Here is a 21,961-nt window from a genome sequence, read left to right as displayed (position 1 = left end):
AGATAGTTGTAGTTCGTTGGGAATTGGATCTAGAGTATTTTTGCCAAATGCATTCTGTAGAAGTACCTGCCCTTCCTACCTTGATCTGTGCAACCTGCATTTTTGTTTCTGTTCCAACTGCTTGTCACACGTTGTGGTGTGATTCACTGGGGCAGAAGAGGGAAGGTACCAGCACTAATCAGCTTGATACCTGGATCCCCTCTGGGTCCATCTACATTGTCCTTTTGGTTTCAGTCTCATCACATGTTCTCATCAGCCCTGAATTCAGTCAGTTTCTTGTTCAGTACCAGACTTGGGTCAAGAATGTGTAGAGAAAAATGGAATTCTCTTGCTGCAGAAACAATGGGAATTTCTTTGTGGAAAGTGGGTTGGGGCTCCAGCAATACTGGATCCCTTCATCCAGTGTACAACCAAAATCGTTCACTGTGGCCCAATCCTAAGAAGGCCGGGGTATTTCCTGTCCACCTGATTTTGTAGGTGTAACTCTCCTGCGTCCCAAGCAAAGCCTGCAGTTTCACTAGGGGCTCACCTTTGCTGGCTGACCCTGAACAGCACTTGTTTCCTTCTAAGGCTGTGCTCATAAAGTCGTTCAGTTTCTTGCAGTTCACTTGCCTGTTCCAGAACTCATTGATGAGCCCTGGGGAGCTTGGCTCCCACTGCCAGGTTGGCTTTCTCCTGGGCTTCCTTCTTCTGCATCTGGTTCTCCTGTTTCTTCATGCGCTCCTTAGAAGTTGGGTGCATTCACTCACGAGTTTCCACTTTTGTACAGTACTTCCTCTATTTTCCTCAGGAGGAGAAAGTTCTCAGGACCTTAGAGTCCCTCATTCATGCTGAAAAGCAAAACTGTTCCCCCTCTTCCCTGGAGACTCAGCTTTGTGCTAATCCTTCCCACACCGGGGGTGGGGGCCGCTCTGTCTCACTGGCATCTTGGTTCTGTTCATTGGTAAGTTCTTTCTGGGGCAGGTACAGTGTCTTGACCACCTTTCTCTCTTCAACACCTCACAGCTGAACGACTACATTACAGCCACTCCACAGAGCATGTGCTGAAGGATTGCCTGAGAGACCAGAAGCAAATGCATGAGTCCTTCTCTGTCTAGAGCTTTTGTCTCAGTTTCTAAGAGTCTTTTTGCATGTGATTCTTGAGTAAATCAAGAGTCACATTGAAACCCTTTAAATCAACACCATGAACAAAAGAGTCTGAGGGCGACACAGGAAACCAGCCTTTCTAAGCATCGCTCTTTGCTGCTTTCACTATCAGTGGACTCTGTTAAAGTAGGTTGACTCCATGCAGTTGATAGTTGTCCATCTGACATCTGTTGCCTGGAGATAACACCCTGACTGTGTGACAGTTCACATCATTTTATACTTCAGGACATACCGTCAGCACTAAGATCGGCCTTTTCCTCCACCAGGATCTTTGAAGGAGGAAGCAGGGGTTGTACTTCTAAACCCTAGAGATGTCTGGGAGTGAGTTACCATGCTGATGAAGCCGTACTCTGGAAGGCTTCCTTTTGGGCTGTCCATGTCGGGCACAGCCTTGGTCTGAGGATCGGGGCTCCCCATGGAGGTGTAAGACTAATGATGGTCTCCTGCTTCATCCAAATAGTTTTCAGGCCTAGTTTCTCACTTTGAACTGAAATGAGCCTTCACCATCTCAGAGAAAGAAAGACCTATTCTGAGAGGGCACAAAGTGCAGTGTTATTTGGTGACTTGGTGATGAATGAATTGAAGTAGAGAAGTACAAAGACAGCTCTGATTGCAGGGGACATGGCAGCAGCCAGAATCTGATTTTTCTTTAGCCCTAAATGGGGCCTTCAGTTCATTTCCCTGATGGTGTTCACAGTCTGTGCATTTATGGAAGCCATTCAAATCTAGGCCGCAAGTGTGCTGGGAGGAAAAACGGCAGAAATTCTGGACCTTGGCTACTGGTCTATGTATATACCTTTCCCATTTTAGGAAGCTGGAAAAGACACTTTATGAACTGGAGGCAACAAAGAATCAGCTGTCAGATGCCGAGGAAAATCTGAAAGTAACCAAAGAAGAAATAGACAAGTACAAGTGAGTTCAGACACCATACTAGCGGCTCCTGAAATCCTTGTTTACTTTGTATTTTTCACCTTTGTACAATGTCTAGACTCAACAAGTAATATACACAAAAATTCAGGGGACATATCCAGAAAGAATTAACAGACCCAAAGAGATAAGTTTTAGAAAGAGCAAAACAACCATGTTAGTAAACATGTCCTGATTGCCAGCGCTGGCCTGACTCTGTGGAAACTTGTTCCACGCCAGAGTCTCTGGTTGTGGTGTCAATGGTGGTCATCTTGAGGAAAGCAGTTTGTCGTAGGATGAATCCTACCCATAAACACGGTAGTGCCATCTGATGGCGCTGGTCTTTGCAACCCTGGCAAACGTGGCGAGGATAGAAGTTAAAGGAGAATAGAGCTTCATGACGAAAGATACTTGTCATGTGATAAATTAGGGAAAGATTGAAAACGGGTAAGGAAATTATATCAACTCTGAACCCTGCATGTGTGGAGAAATGAGTAAGGAAAGGATGTGACAATAGCTTTGATCCTGCTGTCCACGTATAGTCATGTGGAAGTGTTTCCTGTGTCAGGATCAATTGGATGAGGGGACAGATAACTGGAGGACGGCCACATGGGCCGATGATTTAAAATCACACCCAATATTGGGCTTTACCTGACGAAAGCAATTGTACCTGACAGACAACAGATCAGAGAGATGCAAGACCAGCTGCAGGAGGCAGAGCTCACCTTTGAACGCAAGGTAACCTGAGCTGTGCCCCAACAGGCCCCTTAGCGCCTCCTGCAGGGGACGGAAGTGGCCCTTAGATCCTTGAACATGCGCTTTTGGTGTGTTGGCTTTTTCAGATCACAGTTCATGAAAAGAATGCTGTAGGGAATTGGGTAAGTGTTTTCTTTTCCCTGCTCTCCATTTGGGGCACAGTCCGGCACAACTGAAGATGGGTGGGTTTTTCTCCCGCAGATCAAGGCTCGGGTTTGGGAGCGGAAGATACAGCAGCAGAGAAGGGAGAACGCCTACATGATACACAGGTGTGCGAGTCTGATGTGCCTTTTTACGGGTGTTTTGAGGGGTGACAACTACACTGTTTGGTGTCCAGTAGAGGACGTGGTGATGTAATTCTTATAGACGTCTGCTCTTTCTCTGTATTCAAGACTGCGCATGATGAAAGGACAGATGCTGCCTGAGGGATGCATGAGGCAGGAAGTGATGCTGGGAAGACCTGAGATGTGGAGCCCTCCACGGAGAGGTAGGGAGCGCGCTGTGAAACAGGGCAGCCTGACTTCTGCTGGGAAAGCACACGGTGTCCTTCCCATTCCTGTGGGTGGTCATTGTGTGTCCTGGAGAGAATCACAAGCAGTACCTACGGACAGCAGGTTGTCTGAAGGGGTGACAGGTGGGTGTTTTCCTCAGATTCCCCCAGGCAGCAGGGCACCTGTCCCTGTGACAGGCGGAGCTCACGCCCGTCCCCTCACTGCAGAACCTCCCCGGCCCCCCACCACCGCCCAACTGAAGAGATGAGCCTGGAGGAGTCATGAGCCCCAGCTTCCTTCCCACCTTGACTCAGTGGTAAAGAGTTTTTGAGAAAAGAAAAAGACTATTTGAAAAAAAGTCATTTATTTACTCTTTATGGAGGTTCCTTTATTTTGGTTTTCTTTGCAATCTGCAGTACTGCATTTATCAGTGAGATGTGTGCATTTTACTCCTGTAATGTTATTCAGTATGATGTCACAGCTTTACTTCTCAATCTCCTATTGTTTCTTTGCTCCCGACTATACGATCAGTCTACTCCATTTCTTCTGTTAAATATTTCCATAATAGCCAGTCACACATGCTAGGCCTCATCTGTAGACTGAAAGATTGAACCATGAGCCTGTGGCTTGAGGAAGAATGCATGCTGTTCATTTTGAGGGTTTATTCATTTGTAGCTGGTTTCCCCGGAGCAGTCTACTGCTGTTTCCTTAGCTATGAAAGCACCTGAAGCAGGTGGAGGACGGTGGTCCCTTCCTCGAGGGGGAGGGGCGGGTGTCCCCCTTGTCATCAGGGGTCAGAAGAGACATGTGGGAAATGCTCTGTGTCTGAGAAGGGACCCGAAAGTGGGAGAGGGTGGGACGTGGTGGGGGAGGGTTTGGAGGGTTGGGTTGAATTCTGCACAGTCAATGTCAGTCTGAATCCACTTCCATGCATTCTAGGGCATTGGTCTGATACTGAAGTTGGTGGGGCTCCCATGAGGAACAATGGCACTGAGCCTAACAGAGACCCTGGGATGTACAAGGTAACTACTGTGGACTTTTCCACTTTTTTCAGAAACTTCCAATTTTGAGCAACACCCTGTCCTGGCCTTGTGTCTGTTGGGTGGGTCATCCAGTTTGTCTGTGGCGTCGTTCACCTCTCAAATACAAGCAGCTCACCCAGGGGCTGACAGGCTTCTCCGTTACAAATCATCATCTTTGGGGGCCTCTCCCAAAGCCACAGGTTTTAGAGGTGAAGGATGGCAGAACACTCACTGTGTGTGTGTGTCTTGTGTGTGTTTGTGTGTGTGTGTGTGTGTGTATTTGTGTACCCCTGCTCACCCATAGTGCACGTGGGGGAAATAACTCAAGGAAGCTGACAGCTCACTGCACACTGAAGTCTCTGAGCTGCCTGATTCCCACTGGGGTATGTACAGGTGCGATACGTATTGTGTTCGTATTGCGGTTAGATGATTAACCTGTGACAAGGTCTGTGGTCATCCTCACGACTGGAAACTAGGGGAAGCTCTCCGTGCATTTTTTATTATCTGCTTTGCGGTTTGGAATGTGCTTAGATAGGCCATGTTTCGTAAGTCATCCCTGTTTTACTTCTGCTGGTAAACGTGCTATACAGAATCCCTCTCCTTGTACCCTTTCCACAACTATTTTGCATGATCAGAGCTGTTAGTGTCGTGTCGCAAAACACACTGTGACACACACTTTCTGAAGGGGGGATGTTAGCGATTATCTGCATGACCGGTGCCCCACAAGCCCTTCGGTTGGGCTTCTAGGAGCAGGTCGTTTGGTCCGAAGTCACAGTGAGAGCAGGTTTCTTCTCTCATCACACGTTCTCGAGTTTTCCATCGGAAAGCATATACAGTTTTGTGGATTCCCTAACTTATGCTTCCCATCTTAATTTCCTATTGGACAAAATTACTCTGGAACTCAGTGTGCTGAAATGTCCGAGTGACTGTGTTTTAAGATAAGCACAGCTGCTGAGTTATAGAAGGGTTATTGGTATCACGTTCCTTTTGGAAAACACTTTTCCAATTCCCCTGTCAGATCACAGGCCCCTAATTCCTCAAGTGTGTTTGTGGCCATGGCCAGAAACTGCAGAGAGCAGAAGACCCTTGTGTCAGGAAGTGAGGCAGCGTGGGGACAGTCAGGGGCTTGCAGGCAAAGGATTCACCTCGAGTGGCTCGGATTCCTGAGAAGAAAGGGCAGTTTCATCACATTCTCTCTCTTGTTAACAAACCAAAATATTCTGTGTGGTTGAGGAGGAAAGATGAAGTGTTGTCCAGGATCCCGATGCCTCCGTGTCTGGAGTGTCCTGCCTTCACTAGTTTGCCATGCTCCTTTTTCATCTTTGAAGATGCTACTTCTTGCTAGTGACCATTGGCAGACATGGTTAGTGATGTTTGGTGACAGTAGGTTATTCCTGTAATATCCATTCCCCTCTCCCCCCTTGTTATAGTTGGCAGCAGTGGGGAGGGGTCAAGTTCTCTAGCACGGATGCGGCTCTGCTGGAACGTGGTATTGGAGAAGGAGGCAGATGCTGAGAGCTCTTTCTTTGGGTTTCATCTCTTGGTGTTACAACTTCTGTCTGTCTCACCAAACTATTTTCCTGTCTGTCTGCAGGTGGGTCCGGATGTGAGAGGGTTTCCTCGGCCCACCTGCATGCCCTGCCCTATGGACCAAACTTTACCAGGCTTCATTGGCTGTGGGCCACCTCAGCCTCCTCCACCTTGGTCGACATGCGGGCCTCCCCTGCCCCTCGTTCCGCCACCATGTGGTAAGATGATCTGGATTGCATGATGTGAGTTGTAGCACGTATTCATCGTGTGACTACATGTGTCGGTGGAGAAGATGTAGAGGAGGTACCACGAGGCTTTGCAATGCAAGGATCAACCTGAGTGAGGACACAGGAACATTCCTCAACTTTCTGTGGACATCCATTTCGTGGACTGTCTCGTTTCACCATACAGAACTGGGCAGCAGGGGTCTGCCATTGAGAAGAAGTGTGACATTGTGCAATAGACAGACATAAAAGCATTGCCCAGGTGCCCTGCACAGACATGATGTTTTGGGCTCTGGGCTTAATGGAGCACAGTCTTTACATCACTTGCATGTGTGGAGGCCCCAGTTGTCCAGCGTTATTGATTAGTTCTGAAATCATCTCTACTGTGCGGAGTGGTCATATCCCCAAGGGTGAGGGACTGGTCTCTCCTTTGTCCACAGAGGTCAGCGGAGACCTGTGAGAAATGCTCTGCATCTGGAAGGGACCTGAGAGTGGGAGAGTAGAACAGGCTGGGGCAGGTGTAGAGCTTTGGCTTGAATCTTGCGTGGCCAACACCCGTCTGAATCCACCTCTGTCTCTTCTAGGGCCTCGGTCCAATTCAGAAACCTGTGGCGCTCAAGGGGACAAAGGTGGCACCGTGCCCAAGAAGGACCCAGAGAAGGACAAGGTAAATACGGTGGCTGTTTCCAGTTGTAACCATTTCTGGAATCCTGTTCCTGTCTGGGCAGCACCGTGTCCTGGCCTTGTGTCTGTTGGGTGGGTCATCCAGTTTGTCTGTGGCGTCGTTCACCTCTCAAATACAAGCAGTTCACGCAGGGGCTGACAGGCTTCTCCGTTACAAATCATCATCTTTGGGGGCCTCTCCCAAAGCCACAGGTGGTTAGCGGTGAAGGATGGCAGAACACTCACTGTGTGTGTGTCTTGTGTGTGTTTGTGTGTGTGTGTGTGTGTGTGTGTGTGTGTGTGTGTCTTTGTGTACCCCTGCTCACCCATAGCGCACGTGGGGGAAATAACTCAAGGAAGCTGACAGCTCACTGCACACTGAAGTCTCTGGGCTGCCTGATTGCCACTGGGGTATGTACAGGTGCGATACCTATTGTGTTCGTATTGCGGTTAGATGATTAACCTGTGACAAGGTCTGTGGTCATCCTCACGACTGGAAACTAGGGGAAGCTCTCCGTGCATTTTTTATTATCTGCTTTGCGGTTTGGAATGTGCTTAGATAGGCCATGTTTCGTAAGTCATCCCTGTTTTACTTCTGCTGGTAAACGTGCTATACAGAATCCCTCTCCTTGTACCCTTTCCACAACTATTTTGCATGATCAGAGCTGTTAGTGTCGTGTCGCAAAACACACTGTGACACACACTTTCTGAAGGGGGGATGTTAGCGATTATCTGCATGACCGGTGCCCCACAAGCCCTTCGGTTGGGCTTCTAGGAGCAGGTCGTTTGGTCCGAAGTCACAGTGAGAGCAGGTTTCTTCTCTCATCACACGTTCTCGAGTTTTCCATCGGAAAGCATATACAGTTTTGTGGATTCTCTAACTTATGCTTCCCATCTTAATTTCCTATTGGACAAAATTACTCTGGAACTCAGTGTGCTGAAATGTCCGAGTGACTGTGTTTTAAGATAAGCACAGCTGCTGAGTTATAGAAGGGTTATTGGTATCACGTTCCTTTTGGAAAACACTTTTCCAATTCCCCTGTCAGATCACAGGCCCCTAATTCCTCAAGTGTGTTTGTGGCCATGGCCAGAAACTGCAGAGAGCAGAAGACCCTTGTGTCAGGAAGTGAGGCAGCGTGGGGACAGTCAGGGGCTTGCAGGCAAAGGATTCACCTCGAGTGGCTCGGATTCCTGAGAAGAAAGGGCAGTTTCATCACATTCTCTCTCTTGTTAACAAACCAAAATATTCCGTGTGGTTGAGGAGGAAAGATGAAGTGTTGTCCAGGATCCCGATGCCTCCGTGTCTGGAGTGTCCTGCCTTCACTAGTTTGCCATGCTCCTTTTTCATCTTTGAAGATGCTACTTCTTGCTAGTGACCATTGGCAGACATGGTTAGTGATGTTTGGTGACAGTAGGTTATTCCTGTAATATCCATTCCCCTCTCCCCCCTTGTTATAGTTGGCAGCAGTGGGGAGGCGTCAAGTTCTCTAGCACGGATGCGGCTCTGCTGGAACGTGGTATCGGAGAAGGAGGCAGATGCTGAGAGCTCTTTCTCTGGGTTTCATCTCTTGGTGTTACAACTTCTGTCTGTCTCACCAAACTATTTTCCTGTCTGTCTGCAGGTGGGTCCGGATGTGAGAGGGTTTCCTCAGCCCACCTGCATGCCCTGCCCTATGGACCAAACTTTACCAGGCTTCATTGGCTGTGGGCCACCTCAGCCTCCTCCACCTTGGTCGACATGCGGGCCTCCCCTGCCCCTCGTTCCGCCACCATGTGGTAAGATGATCTGGATTGCATGATGTGAGTTGTAGCGCGTATTCATCGTGTGACTACATGTGTCGGTGGAGAAGATGTAGAGGAGGTACCACGAGGCTTTGCAATGCAAGGATCAACCTGAGTGAGGACACAGGAACATTCCTCAACTTTCTGTGGACATCCATTTCGTGGACTGTCTCGTTTCACCATACAGAACTGGGCAGCAGGGGTCTGCCATTGAGAAGAAGTGTGACATTGTGCAATAGACAGACATAAAAGCATTGCCCAGGTGCCCTGCACAGACATGATGTTTTGGGCTCTGGGCTTAATGGAGCACAGTCTTTACATCACTTGCATGTGTGGAGGCCCCAGTTGTCCAGCGTTATTGATTAGTTCTGAAATCATCTCTACTGTGCGGAGTGGTCATATCCCCAAGGGTGAGGGACTGGTCTCTCCTTTGTCCACAGAGGTCAGCGGAGACCTGTGAGAAATGCTCTGCATCTGGAAGGGACCTGAGAGTGGGAGAGTAGAACAGGCTGGGGCAGGTGTAGAGCTTTGGCTTGAATCTTGCGTGGCCAACACCCGTCTGAATCCACCTCTGTCTCTTCTAGGGCCTCGGTCCAATTCAGAAACCTGTGGCGCTCAAGGGGACAAAGGTGGCACCGTGCCCAAGAAGGACCCAGAGAAGGACAAGGTAAATACGGTGGCTGTTTCCAGTTGTAACCATTTCTGGAATCCTGTTCCTGTCTGGGCAGCACCGTGTCCTGGCCTTGTGTCTGTTGGGTGGGTCATCCAGTTTGTCTGTGGCGTCGTTCACCTCTCAAATACAAGCAGTTCACGCAGGGGCTGACAGGCTTCTCCGTTACAAATCATCATCTTTGGGGGCCTCTCCCAAAGCCACAGGTGGTTAGCGGTGAAGGATGGCAGAACACTCACTGTGTGTGTGTCTTGTGTGTGTTTGTGTGTGTGTGTGTGTGTGTGTGTGTGTGTGTGTTTGTGTACCCCTGCTCACCCATAGCGCACGTGGGGGAAATAACTCAAGGAAGCTGACAGCTCACTACACACTGAAGTCTCTGGGCTGCCTGATTCCCACTGGGGTATGTACAGGTGCGATATGTATTGTGTTTGTATTGCGGTTAGATGATTAACCTGTGACAAGGTCTGTGGTCATCCTCACGACTGGAAACTAGGGGAAGCTCTCCGTGCATTTTTTATTATCTGCTTTGCGGTTTGGAATGTGCTTAGATAGGCCATGTTTCGTAAGTCATCCCTGTTTTACTTCTGCTGGTAAACGTGCTATACAGAATCCCTCTCCTTGTACCCTTTCCACAACTATTTTGCATGATCAGAGCTGTTAGTGTCGTGTCGCAAAACACACTGTGACACACACTTTCTGAAGGGGGGATGTTAGCGATTATCTGCATGACCGGTGCCCCACAAGCCCTTCGGTTGGGCTTCTAGGAGCAGGTCGTTTGGTCCGAAGTCACAGTGAGAGCAGGTTTCTTCTCTCATCACACGTTCTCGAGTTTTTCATCGGAAAGCATATACAGTTTTGTGGATTCTCTAACTTATGCTTCCCATCTTAATTTCCTATTGGACTAAATTACTCTGGAACTCAGTGTGCTGAAATGTCCGAGTGACTGTGTTTTAAGATAAGCACAGCTGCTGAGTTATAGAAGGGTTATTGGTATCACGTTCCTTTTGGAAAACACTTTTCCAATTCCCCTGTCAGATCACAGGCCCCTAATTCCTCAAGTGTGTTTGTGGCCATGGCCAGAAACTGCAGAGAGCAGAAGACCCTTGTGTCAGGAAGTGAGGCAGCGTGGGGACAGTCAGGGGCTTGCAGGCAAAGGATTCACCTCGAGTGGCTCGGATTCCTGAGAAGAAAGGGCAGTTTCATCACATTCTCTCTCTTGTTAACAAACCAAAATATTCTGTGTGGTTGAGGAGGAAAGATGAAGTGTTGTCCAGGATCCCGATGCCTCCGTGTCTGGAGTGTCCTGCCTTCACTAGTTTGCCATGCTCCTTTTTCATCTTTGAAGATGCTACTTCTTGCTAGTGACCATTGGCAGACATGGTTAGTGATGTTTGGTGACAGTAGGTTATTCCTGTAATATCCATTCCCCTCTCCCCCCTTGTTATAGTTGGCAGCAGTGGGGAGGGGTCAAGTTCTCTAGCACGGATGCGGCTCTGCTGGAACGTGGTATTGGAGAAGGAGGCAGATGCTGAGAGCTCTTTCTCTGGGTTTCATCTCTTGGTGTTACAACTTCTGTCTGTCTCACCAAACTATTTTCCTGTCTGTCTGCAGGTGGGTCCGGATGTGAGAGGGTTTCCTCGGCCCACCTGCATGCCCTGCCCTATGGACCAAACTTTACCAGGCTTCATTGGCTGTGGGCCACCTCAGCCTCCTCCACCTTGGTCGACATGCGGGCCTCCCCTGCCCCTCGTTTCGCCACCATGTGGTAAGATGATCTGGATTGTATGATGTGAGTTGTAGCGCGTATTCATCGTGTGACTACATGTGTCGGTGGAGAAGATGTAGAGGAGGTACCACGAGGCTTTGCAATGCAAGGATCAACCTGAGTGAGGACACAGGAACATTCCTCAACTTTCTGTGGACATGCATTTCGTGGACTGTCTCATTTCACCATACAGAACTGGGCAGCAGGGGTCTGCCATTGAGAAGAAGTGTGACATTGTGCAATAGACAGACATAAAAGCATTGCCCAGGTGCCCTGCACAGACATGATGTTTTGGGCTCTGGGCTTAATGGAGCACAGTCTTTACATCACTTGCATGTGTGGAGGCCCCAGTTGTCCAGCGTTATTGATTAGTTCTGAAATCATCTCTACTGTGCGGAGTGGTCATATCCCCAAGGGTGAGGGACTGGTCTCTCCTTTGTCCACAGAGGTCAGCGGAGACCTGTGAGAAATGCTCTGCATCTGGAAGGGACCTGAGAGTGGGAGAGTAGAACAGGCTGGGGCAGGTGTAGAGCTTTGGCTTGAATCTTGCGTGGCCAACACCCGTCTGAATCCACCTCTGTCTCTTCTAGGGCCTCGGTCCAATTCAGAAACCTGTGGCGCTCAAGGGGACAAAGGTGGCACCGTGCCCAAGAAGGACCCAGAGAAGGACAAGGTAAATACGGTGGCTGTTTCCAGTTGTAACCATTTCTGGAATCCTGTTCCTGTCTGGGCAGCACCGAGTCCTGGCCTTGTGTCTGTTGGGTGGGTCATCCAGTTTGTCTGTGGCGTCGTTCACCTCTCAAATACAAGCAGTTCACGCAGGGGCTGACAGGCTTCTCCGTTACAAATCATCATCTTTGGGGGCCTCTCCCAAAGCCACAGGTGGTTAGAGGTGAAGGATGGCAGAACACTCACTGTGTGTGTGTCTTGTGTGTGTTTGTGTGTGTGTGTGTGTGTGTGTGTGTGTGTACCCCTGCTCACCCATAGCGCACGTGGGGGAAATAACTCAAGGAAGCTGACAGCTCACTGCACACTGAAGTCTCTGGGCTGCCTGATTGCCACTGGGGTATGTACAGGTGCGATACCTATTGTGTTCGTATTGCGGTTAGATGATTAACCTGTGACAAGGTCTGTGGTCATCCTCACGACTGGAAACTAGGGGAAGCTCTCCGTGCATTTTTTATTATCTGCTTTGCGGTTTGGAATGTGCTTAGATAGGCCATGTTTCGTAAGTCATCCCTGTTTTACTTCTGCTGGTAAACGTGCTATACAGAATCCCTCTCCTTGTACCCTTTCCACAACTATTTTGCATGATCAGAGCTGTTAGTGTCGTGTCGCAAAACACACTGTGACACACACTTTCTGAAGGGGGGATGTTAGCGATTATCTGCATGACCGGTGCCCCACAAGCCCTTCGGTTGGGCTTCTAGGAGCAGGTCGTTTGGTCCGAAGTCACAGTGAGAGCAGGTTTCTTCTCTCATCACACGTTCTCGAGTTTTCCATCGGAAAGCATATACAGTTTTGTGGATTCTCTAACTTATGCTTCCCATCTTAATTTCCTATTGGACTAAATTACTCTGGAACTCAGTGTGCTGAAATGTCCGAGTGACTGTGTTTTAAGATAAGCACAGCTGCTGAGTTATAGAAGGGTTATTGGTATCACGTTCCTTTTGGAAAACACTTTTCCAATTCCCCTGTCAGATCACAGGCCCCTAATTCCTCAAGTGTGTTTGTGGCCATGGCCAGAAACTGCAGAGAGCAGAAGACCCTTGTGTCAGGAAGTGAGGCAGCGTGGGGACAGTCAGGGGCTTGCAGGCAAAGGATTCACCTCGAGTGGCTCGGATTCCTGAGAAGAAAGGGCAGTTTCATCACATTCTCTCTCTTGTTAACAAACCAAAATATTCTGTGTGGTTGAGGAGGAAAGATGAAGTGTTGTCCAGGATCCCGATGCCTCCGTGTCTGGAGTGTTCTGCCTTCACTAGTTTGCCATGCTCCTTTTTCATCTTTGAAGATGCTACTTCTTGCTAGTGACCATTGGCAGACATGGTTAGTGATGTTTGGTGACAGTAGGTTATTCCTGTAATATCCATTCCCCTCTCCCCCCTTGTTATAGTTGGCAGCAGTGGGGAGGGGTCAAGTTCTCTAGCACGGATGCGGCTCTGCTGGAACGTGGTATCGGAGAAGGAGGCAGATGCTGAGAGCTCTTTCTTTGGGTTTCATCTCTTGGTGTTACAACTTCTGTCTGTCTCACCAAACTATTTTCCTGTCTGTCTGCAGGTGGGTCCGGATGTGAGAGGGTTTCCTCAGCCCACCTGCATGCCCTGCCCTATGGACCAAACTTTACCAGGCTTCATTGGCTGTGGGCCACCTCAGCCTCCTCCACCTTGGTCTTCATGCGGGCCTCCCCTGCCCCTCGTTCCGCCACCATGTGGTAAGATGATCTGGATTGTATGATGTGAGTTGTAGCGCGTATTCATCGTGTGACTACATGTGTCGGTGGAGAAGATGTAGAGGAGGTACCACGAGGCTTTGCAATGCAAGGATCAACCTGAGTGAGGACACAGGAACATTCCTCAACTTTCTGTGGACATCCATTTCGTGGACTGTCTCGTTTCACCATACAGAACTGGGCAGCAGGGGTCTGCCATTGAGAAGAAGTGTGACATTGTGCAATAGACAGACATAAAAGCATTGCCCAGGTGCCCTGCACAGACATGATGTTTTGGGCTCTGGGCTTAATGGAGCACAGTCTTTACATCACTTGCATGTGTGGAGGCCCCAGTTGTCCAGCGTTATTGATTAGTTCTGAAATCATCTCTACTGTGCGGAGTGGTCATATCCCCAAGGGTGAGGGACTGGTCTCTCCTTTGTCCACAGAGGTCAGCGGAGACCTGTGAGAAATGCTCTGCATCTGGAAGGGACCTGAGAGTGGGAGAGTAGAACAGGCTGGGGCAGGTGTAGAGCTTTGGCTTGAATCTTGCGTGGCCAACACCCGTCTGAATCCACCTCTGTCTCTTCTAGGGCCTCGGTCCAATTCAGAAACCTGTGGCGCTCAAGGGGACAAAGGTGGCACCGTGCCCAAGAAGGACCCAGAGAAGGACAAGGTAAATACGGTGGCTGTTTCCAGTTGTAACCATTTCTGGAATCCTGTTCCTGTCTGGGCAGCACCGTGTCCTGGCCTTGTGTCTGTTGGGTGTGTCATCCAGTTTGTCTGTGGCGTCGTTCACCTCTCAAATACAAGCAGTTCACGCAGGGGCTGACAGGCTTCTCCGTTACAAATCATCATCTTTGGGGGCCTCTCCCAAAGCCACAGGTGGTTAGAGGTGAAGGATGGCAGAACACTCACTGTGTGTGTGTCTTGTGTGTGTTGTGTGTGTGTGTGTGTGTGTGTGTGTGTGTGTGTGTACCCCTGCTCACCCATAGCGCACGTGGGGGAAATAACTCAAGGAAGCTGACAGCTCACTGCACACTGAAGTCTCTGGGCTGCCTGATTCCCACTGGGGTATGTACAGGTGCGATACGTATTGTGTTCGTATTGCGGTTAGATGATTAACCTGTGACAAGGTCTGTGGTCATCCTCACGACTGGAAACTAGGGGAAGCTCTCCGTGCATTTTTTATTATCTGCTTTGCGGTTTGGAATGTGCTTAGATAGGCCATGTTTCGTAAGTCATCCCTGTTTTACTTCTGCTGGTAAACGTGCTATACAGAATCCCTCTCCTTGTACCCTTTCCACAACTATTTTGCATGATCAGAGCTGTTAGAGTCGTGTCGCAAAACACACTGTGACACACACTTTCTGAAGGGGGGATGTTAGCGATTATCTGCATGACCGGTGCCCCACAAGCCCTTCGGTTGGGCTTCTAGGAGCAGGTCGTTTGGTCCGAAGTCACAGTGAGAGCAGGTTTCTTCTCTCATCACACGTTCTCGAGTTTTCCATCGGAAAGCATATACAGTTTTGTGGATTCTCTAATTTATGCTTCCCATCTTAATTTCCTATTGGACTAAATTACTCTGGAACTCAGTGTGCTGAAATGTCCGAGTGACTGTGTTTTAAGATAAGCACAGCTGCTGAGTTATAGAAGGGTTATTGGTATCACGTTCCTTTTGGAAAACACTTTTCCAATTCCCCTGTCAGATCACAGGCCCCTAATTCCTCAAGTGTGTTTGTGGCCATGGCCAGAAACTGCAGAGAGCAGAAGACCCTTGTGTCAGGAAGTGAGGCAGCGTGGGGACAGTCAGGGGCTTGCAGGCAAAGGATTCACCTCGAGTGGCTCGGATTCCTGAGAAGAAAGGGCAGTTTCATCACATTCTCTCTCTTGTTAACAAACCAAAATATTCTGTGTGGTTGAGGAGGAAAGATGAAGTGTTGTCCAGGATCCCGATGCCTCCGTGTCTGGAGTGTCCTGCCTTCACTAGTTTGCCATGCTCCTTTTTCATCTTTGAAGATGCTACTTCTTGCTAGTGACCATTGGCAGACATGGTTAGTGATGTTTGGTGACAGTAGGTTATTCCTGTAATATCCATTCCCCTCTCCCCCCTTGTTATAGTTGGCAGCAGTGGGGAGGGGTCAAGTGCTCTAGCACGGATGCGGCTCTGCTGGAACGTGGTATTGGAGAAGGAGGCAGATGCTGAGAGCTCTTTCTTTGGGTTTCATCTCTTGGTGTTACAACTTCTGTCTGTCTCACCAAACTATTTTCCTGTCTGTCTGCAGGTGGGTCCGGATGTGAGAGGGTTTCCTCGGCCCACCTGCATGCCCTGCCCTATGGACCAAACTTTACCAGGCTTCACTGGCTGTGGGCCACCTCAGCCTCCTCCACCTTGGTCGACATGCGGGCCTCCCCTGCCCCTCGTTCCGCCACCATGTGGTAAGATGATCTGGATTGTATGATGTGAGTTGTAGCGCGTATTCATCGTGTGACTACATGTGTCGGTGGAGAAGATGTAGAGGAGGTACCACGAGGCTTTGCAATGCAAGGATCAACCTGAGTGAGGACACAGGAACATTCCTCAACTTTCTGTGGACATCCATTTCGTGGACTGTCTCGTTTCACCATACAGAACTGGGCAGCAGCGGTCTGCCATTGAGAAGAAGTGTGACATTGTGCAATAGACAGACATAAAAGCATTGCCCAGGTGCCCTGCACAGACATGATGTTTTGGGCTCTGGGCTTAATGGAGCACAGTCTTTACATCACTTGCATGTGTGGAGGCCCCAGTTGTCCAGCGTTATTGATTAGTTCTGAAATCATCTCTACTGTGCGGAGTGGTCATATCCCCAAGGGTGAGGGACTGGTCTCTCCTTTGTCCACAGAGGTCAGCGGAGACCTGTGAGAAACGCTCTGCATCTGGAAGGGACCTGAGAGTGGGAGAGTAGAACAGGCTGGGGCAGGTGTAGAGCTTTGGCTTGAATCTTGCGTGGCCAACACCCGTCTGAATCCACCTCTGTCTCTTCTAGGGCCTCGGTCCAATTCAGAAACCTGTGGCGCTCAAGGGGACAAAGGTGGCACCGTGCCCAAGAAGGACCCAGAGAAGGACAAGGTAAATACGGTGGCTGTTTCCAGTTGTAACCATTTCTGGAATCCTGTTCCTGTCTGGGCAGCACCGTGTCCTGGCCTTGTGTCTGTTGGGTGGGTCATCCAGTTTGTCTGTGGCGTCGTTCACCTCTCAAATACAAGCAGTTCACGCAGGGGCTGACAGGCTTCTCCGTTACAAATCATCATCTTTCGGGGCCTCTCCCAAAGCCACAGGTGGTTAGAGGTGAAGGATGGCAGAACACTCACTGTGTGTGTGTCTTGTGTGTGTTTGTGTGTGTGTGTGTGTGTGTGTGTGTGTGTTTGTGTGTGTGTTTGTGTACCCGTGCTCACCCATAGCGCACGTGGGGGAAATAACTCAAGGAAGCTGACAGCTCACTGCACACTGAAGTCTCTGGGCTGCCTGATTCCCACTGGGGTATGTACAGGTGCGATATGTATTGTGTTCGTATTGCGGTTAGATGATTAACCTGTGACAAGGTCTGTGGTCATCCTCACGACTGGAAACTAGGGGAAGCTCTCCGTGCATTTTTTATTATCTGCTTTGCGGTTTGGAATGTGCTTAGATAGGCCATGTTTCGTAAGTCATCCCTGTTTTACTTCTGCTGGTAAACGTGCTATACAGAATCCCTCTCCTTGTACCCTTTCCACAACTATTTTGCATGATCAGAGCTGTTAGTGTCGTGTCGCAAAACACACTGTGACACACACTTTCTGAAGGGGGGATGTTAGCGATTATCTGCATGACCGGTGCCCCACAAGCCCTTCGGTTGGGCTTCTAGGAGCAGGTCGTTTGGTCCGAAGTCACGGTGAGAGCAGGTTTCTTCTCTCATCACACGTTCTCGAGTTTTCCATCGGAAAGCATATACAGTTTTGTGGATTCTCTAACTTATGCTTCCCATCTTAATTTCCTATTGGACTAAATTACTCTGGAACTCAGTGTGCTGAAATGTCCGAGTGACTGTGTTTTAAGATAAGCACAGCTGCTGAGTTATAGAAGGGTTATTGGTATCACGTTCCTTTTGGAAAACACTTTTCCAATTCCCCTGTCAGATCACAGGCCCCTAATTCCTCAAGTGTGTTTGTGGCCATGGCCAGAAACTGCAGAGAGCAGAAGACCCTTGTGTCAGGAAGTGAGGCAGCGTGGGGACAGTCAGGGGCTTGCAGGCAAAGGATTCACCTCGAGTGGCTCGGATTCCTGAGAAGAAAGGGCAGTTTCATCACATTCTCTCTCTTGTTAACAAACCAAAATATTCTGTGTGGTTGAGGAGGAAAGATGAAGTGTTGTCCAGGATCCCGATGCCTCCGTGTCTGGAGTGTTCTGCCTTCACTAGTTTGCCATGCTCCTTTTTCATCTTTGAAGATGCTACTTCTTGCTAGTGACCATTGGCAGACATGGTTAGTGATGTTTGGTGACAGTAGGTTATTCCTGTAATATCCATTCCCCTCTCCCCCCTTGTTATAGTTGGCAGCAGTGGGGAGGGGTCAAGTTCTCTAGCACGGATGCGGCTCTGCTGGAACGTGGTATCGGAGAAGGAGGCAGATGCTGAGAGCTCTTTCTTTGGGTTTCATCTCTTGGTGTTACAACTTCTGTCTGTCTCACCAAACTATTTTCCTGTCTGTCTGCAGGTGGGTCCGGATGTGAGAGGGTTTCCTCAGCCCACCTGCATGCCCTGCCCTATGGACCAAACTTTACCAGGCTTCATTGGCTGTGGGCCACCTCAGCCTCCTCCACCTTGGTCTTCATGCGGGCCTCCCCTGCCCCTCGTTCCGCCACCATGTGGTAAGATGATCTGGATTGTATGATGTGAGTTGTAGCGCGTATTCATCGTGTGACTACATGTGTCGGTGGAGAAGATGTAGAGGAGGTACCACGAGGCTTTGCAATGCAAGGATCAACCTGAGTGAGGACACAGGAACATTCCTCAACTTTCTGTGGACATCCATTTCGTGGACTGTCTCGTTTCACCATACAGAACTGGGCAGCAGGGGTCTGCCATTGAGAAGAAGTGTGACATTGTGCAATAGACAGACATAAAAGCATTGCCCAGGTGCCCTGCACAGACATGATGTTTTGGGCTCTGGGCTTAATGGAGCACAGTCTTTACATCACTTGCATGTGTGGAGGCCCCAGTTGTCCAGCGTTATTGATTAGTTCTGAAATCATCTCTACTGTGCGGAGTGGTCATATCCCCAAGGGTGAGGGACTGGTCTCTCCTTTGTCCACAGAGGTCAGCGGAGACCTGTGAGAAATGCTCTGCATCTGGAAGGGACCTGAGAGTGGGAGAGTAGAACAGGCTGGGGCAGGTGTAGAGCTTTGGCTTGAATCTTGCGTGGCCAACACCCGTCTGAATCCACCTCTGTCTCTTCTAGGGCCTCGGTCCAATTCAGAAACCTGTGGCGCTCAAGGGGACAAAGGTGGCACCGTGCCCAAGAAGGACCCAGAGAAGGACAAGGTAAATACGGTGGCTGTTTCCAGTTGTAACCATTTCTGGAATCCTGTTCCTGTCTGGGCAGCACCGTGTCCTGGCCTTGTGTCTGTTGGGTGGGTCATCCAGTTTGTCTGTGGCGTCGTTCACCTCTCAAATACAAGCAGTTCACGCAGGGGCTGACAGGCTTCTCCGTTACAAATCATCATCTTTGGGGGCCTCTCCCAAAGCCACAGGTGGTTAGAGGTGAAGGATGGCAGAACACTCACTGTGTGTGTGTCTTGTGTGTGTTTGTGTGTGTGTGTGTGTGTGTGTGTGTGTGTGTGTACCCCTGCTCACCCATAGCGCACGTGGGGGAAATAACTCAAGGAAGCTGACAGCTCACTGCACACTGAAGTCTCTGGGCTGCCTGATTCCCACTGGGGTATGTACAGGTGCGATACGTATTGTGTTCGTATTGCGGTTAGATGATTAACCTGTGACAAGGTCTGTGGTCATCCTCACGACTGGAAACTAGGGGAAGCTCTCCGTGCATTTTTTATTATCTGCTTTGCGGTTTGGAATGTGCTTAGATAGGCCATGTTTCGTAAGTCATCCCTGTTTTACTTCTGCTGGTAAACGTGCTATACAGAATCCCTCTCCTTGTACCCTTTCCACAACTATTTTGCATGATCAGAGCTGTTAGAGTCGTGTCGCAAAACACACTGTGACACACACTTTCTGAAGGGGGGATGTTAGCGATTATCTGCATGACCGGTGCCCCACAAGCCCTTCGGTTGGGCTTCTAGGAGCAGGTCGTTTGGTCCGAAGTCACAGTGAGAGCAGGTTTCTTCTCTCATCACACGTTCTCGAGTTTTCCATCGGAAAGCATATACAGTTTTGTGGATTCTCTAATTTATGCTTCCCATCTTAATTTCCTATTGGACTAAATTACTCTGGAACTCAGTGTGCTGAAATGTCCGAGTGAGTGTGTTTTAAGATAAGCACAGCTGCTGAGTTATAGAAGGGTTATTGGTATCACGTTCCTTTTGGAAAACACTTTTCCAATTCCCCTGTCAGATCACAGGCCCCTAATTCCTCAAGTGTGTTTGTGGCCATGGCCAGAAACTGCAGAGAGCAGAAGACCCTTGTGTCAGGAAGTGAGGCAGCGTGGGGACAGTCAGGGGCTTGCAGGCAAAGGATTCACCTCGAGTGGCTCGGATTCCTGAGAAGAAAGGGCAGTTTCATCACATTCTCTCTCTTGTTAACAAACCAAAATATTCTGTGTGGTTGAGGAGGAAAGATGAAGTGTTGTCCAGGATCCCGATGCCTCCGTGTCTGGAGTGTCCTGCCTTCACTAGTTTGCCATGCTCCTTTTTCATCTTTGAAGATGCTACTTCTTGCTAGTGACCATTGGCAGACATGGTTAGTGATGTTTGGTGACAGTAGGTTATTCCTGTAATATCCATTCCCCTCTCCCCCCTTGTTATAGTTGGCAGCAGTGGGGAGGGGTCAAGTGCTCTAGCACGGATGCGGCTCTGCTGGAACGTGGTATTGGAGAAGGAGGCAGATGCTGAGAGCTCTTTCTTTGGGTTTCATCTCTTGGTGTTACAACTTCTGTCTGTCTCACCAAACTATTTTCCTGTCTGTCTGCAGGTGGGTCCGGATGTGAGAGGGTTTCCTCGGCCCACCTGCATGCCCTGCCCTATGGACCAAACTTTACCAGGCTTCATTGGCTGTGGGCCACCTCAGCCTCCTCCACCTTGGTCGACATGCGGGCCTCCCCTGCCCCTCGTTCCGCCACCATGTGGTAAGATGATCTGGATTGTATGATGTGAGTTGTAGCGCGTATTCATCGTGTGACTACATGTGTCGGTGGAGAAGATGTAGAGGAGGTACCACGAGGCTTTGCAATGCAAGGATCAACCTGAGTGAGGACACAGGAACATTCCTCAACTTTCTGTGGACATCCATTTCGTGGACTGTCTCGTTTCACCATACAGAACTGGGCAGCAGCGGTCTGCCATTGAGAAGAAGTGTGACATTGTGCAATAGACAGACATAAAAGCATTGCCCAGGTGCCCTGCACAGACATGATGTTTTGGGCTCTGGGCTTAATGGAGCACAGTCTTTACATCACTTGCATGTGTGGAGGCCCCAGTTGTCCAGCGTTATTGATTAGTTCTGAAATCATCTCTACTGTGCGGAGTGGTCATATCCCCAAGGGTGAGGGACTGGTCTCTCCTTTGTCCACAGAGGTCAGCGGAGACCTGTGAGAAACGCTCTGCATCTGGAAGGGACCTGAGAGTGGGAGAGTAGAACAGGCTGGGGCAGGTGTAGAGCTTTGGCTTGAATCTTGCGTGGCCAACACCCGTCTGAATCCACCTCTGTCTCTTCTAGGGCCTCGGTCCAATTCAGAAACCTGTGGCGCTCAAGGGGACAAAGGTGGCACCGTGCCCAAGAAGGACCCAGAGAAGGACAAGGTAAATACGGTGGCTGTTTCCAGTTGTAACCATTTCTGGAATCCTGTTCCTGTCTGGGCAGCACCGTGTCCTGGCCTTGTGTCTGTTGGGTGGGTCATCCAGTTTGTCTGTGGCGTCGTTCACCTCTCAAATACAAGCAGTTCACGCAGGGGCTGACAGGCTTCTCCGTTACAAATCATCATCTTTCGGGGCCTCTCCCAAAGCCACAGGTGGTTAGAGGTGAAGGATGGCAGAACACTCACTGTGTGTGTGTCTTGTGTGTGTTTGTGTGTGTGTGTGTGTGTGTGTGTGTGTGTTTGTGTGTGTGTTTGTGTACCCGTGCTCACCCATAGCGCACGTGGGGGAAATAACTCAAGGAAGCTGACAGCTCACTGCACACTGAAGTCTCTGGGCTGCCTGATTCCCACTGGGGTATGTACAGGTGCGATATGTATTGTGTTCGTATTGCGGTTAGATGATTAACCTGTGACAAGGTCTGTGGTCATCCTCACGACTGGAAACTAGGGGAAGCTCTCCGTGCATTTTTTATTATCTGCTTTGCGGTTTGGAATGTGCTTAGATAGGCCATGTTTCGTAAGTCAT

At 49.4% G+C, this 21,961-nt stretch overlaps 1 protein-coding gene across 3 annotated transcripts in view; it reads left to right on the top strand.

Moving 5' to 3' along the window:
* Nucleotides 1-21,961, top strand: part of LOC113270720 (uncharacterized) — a 157,598-nt gene that overhangs the window by 40,700 nt on the left and 94,937 nt on the right. For all 3 annotated transcript variants that reach the window (XM_057315286.1, XM_057315287.1, XM_057315288.1), the window contains exons 19-24: nt 1,957-2,058; nt 2,730-2,790; nt 2,895-2,930; nt 3,010-3,077; nt 3,201-3,295; nt 4,239-4,321. In XM_057315286.1, the coding sequence (XP_057171269.1) occupies nt 1,957-2,058; nt 2,730-2,790; nt 2,895-2,930; nt 3,010-3,077; nt 3,201-3,295; nt 4,239-4,321 (445 nt within the window). The remainder of the gene's footprint in view (nt 1-1,956; nt 2,059-2,729; nt 2,791-2,894; nt 2,931-3,009; nt 3,078-3,200; nt 3,296-4,238; nt 4,322-21,961) is intronic.

The sequence above is a fragment of the Ursus arctos genome, unplaced genomic scaffold (genome assembly GCF_023065955.2).
Source record: "Ursus arctos isolate Adak ecotype North America unplaced genomic scaffold, UrsArc2.0 scaffold_2, whole genome shotgun sequence".
Lineage (NCBI taxonomy): Eukaryota > Metazoa > Chordata > Mammalia > Carnivora > Ursidae > Ursus > Ursus arctos.
This window is presented reverse-complemented; position numbering and strand designations above follow the sequence as displayed.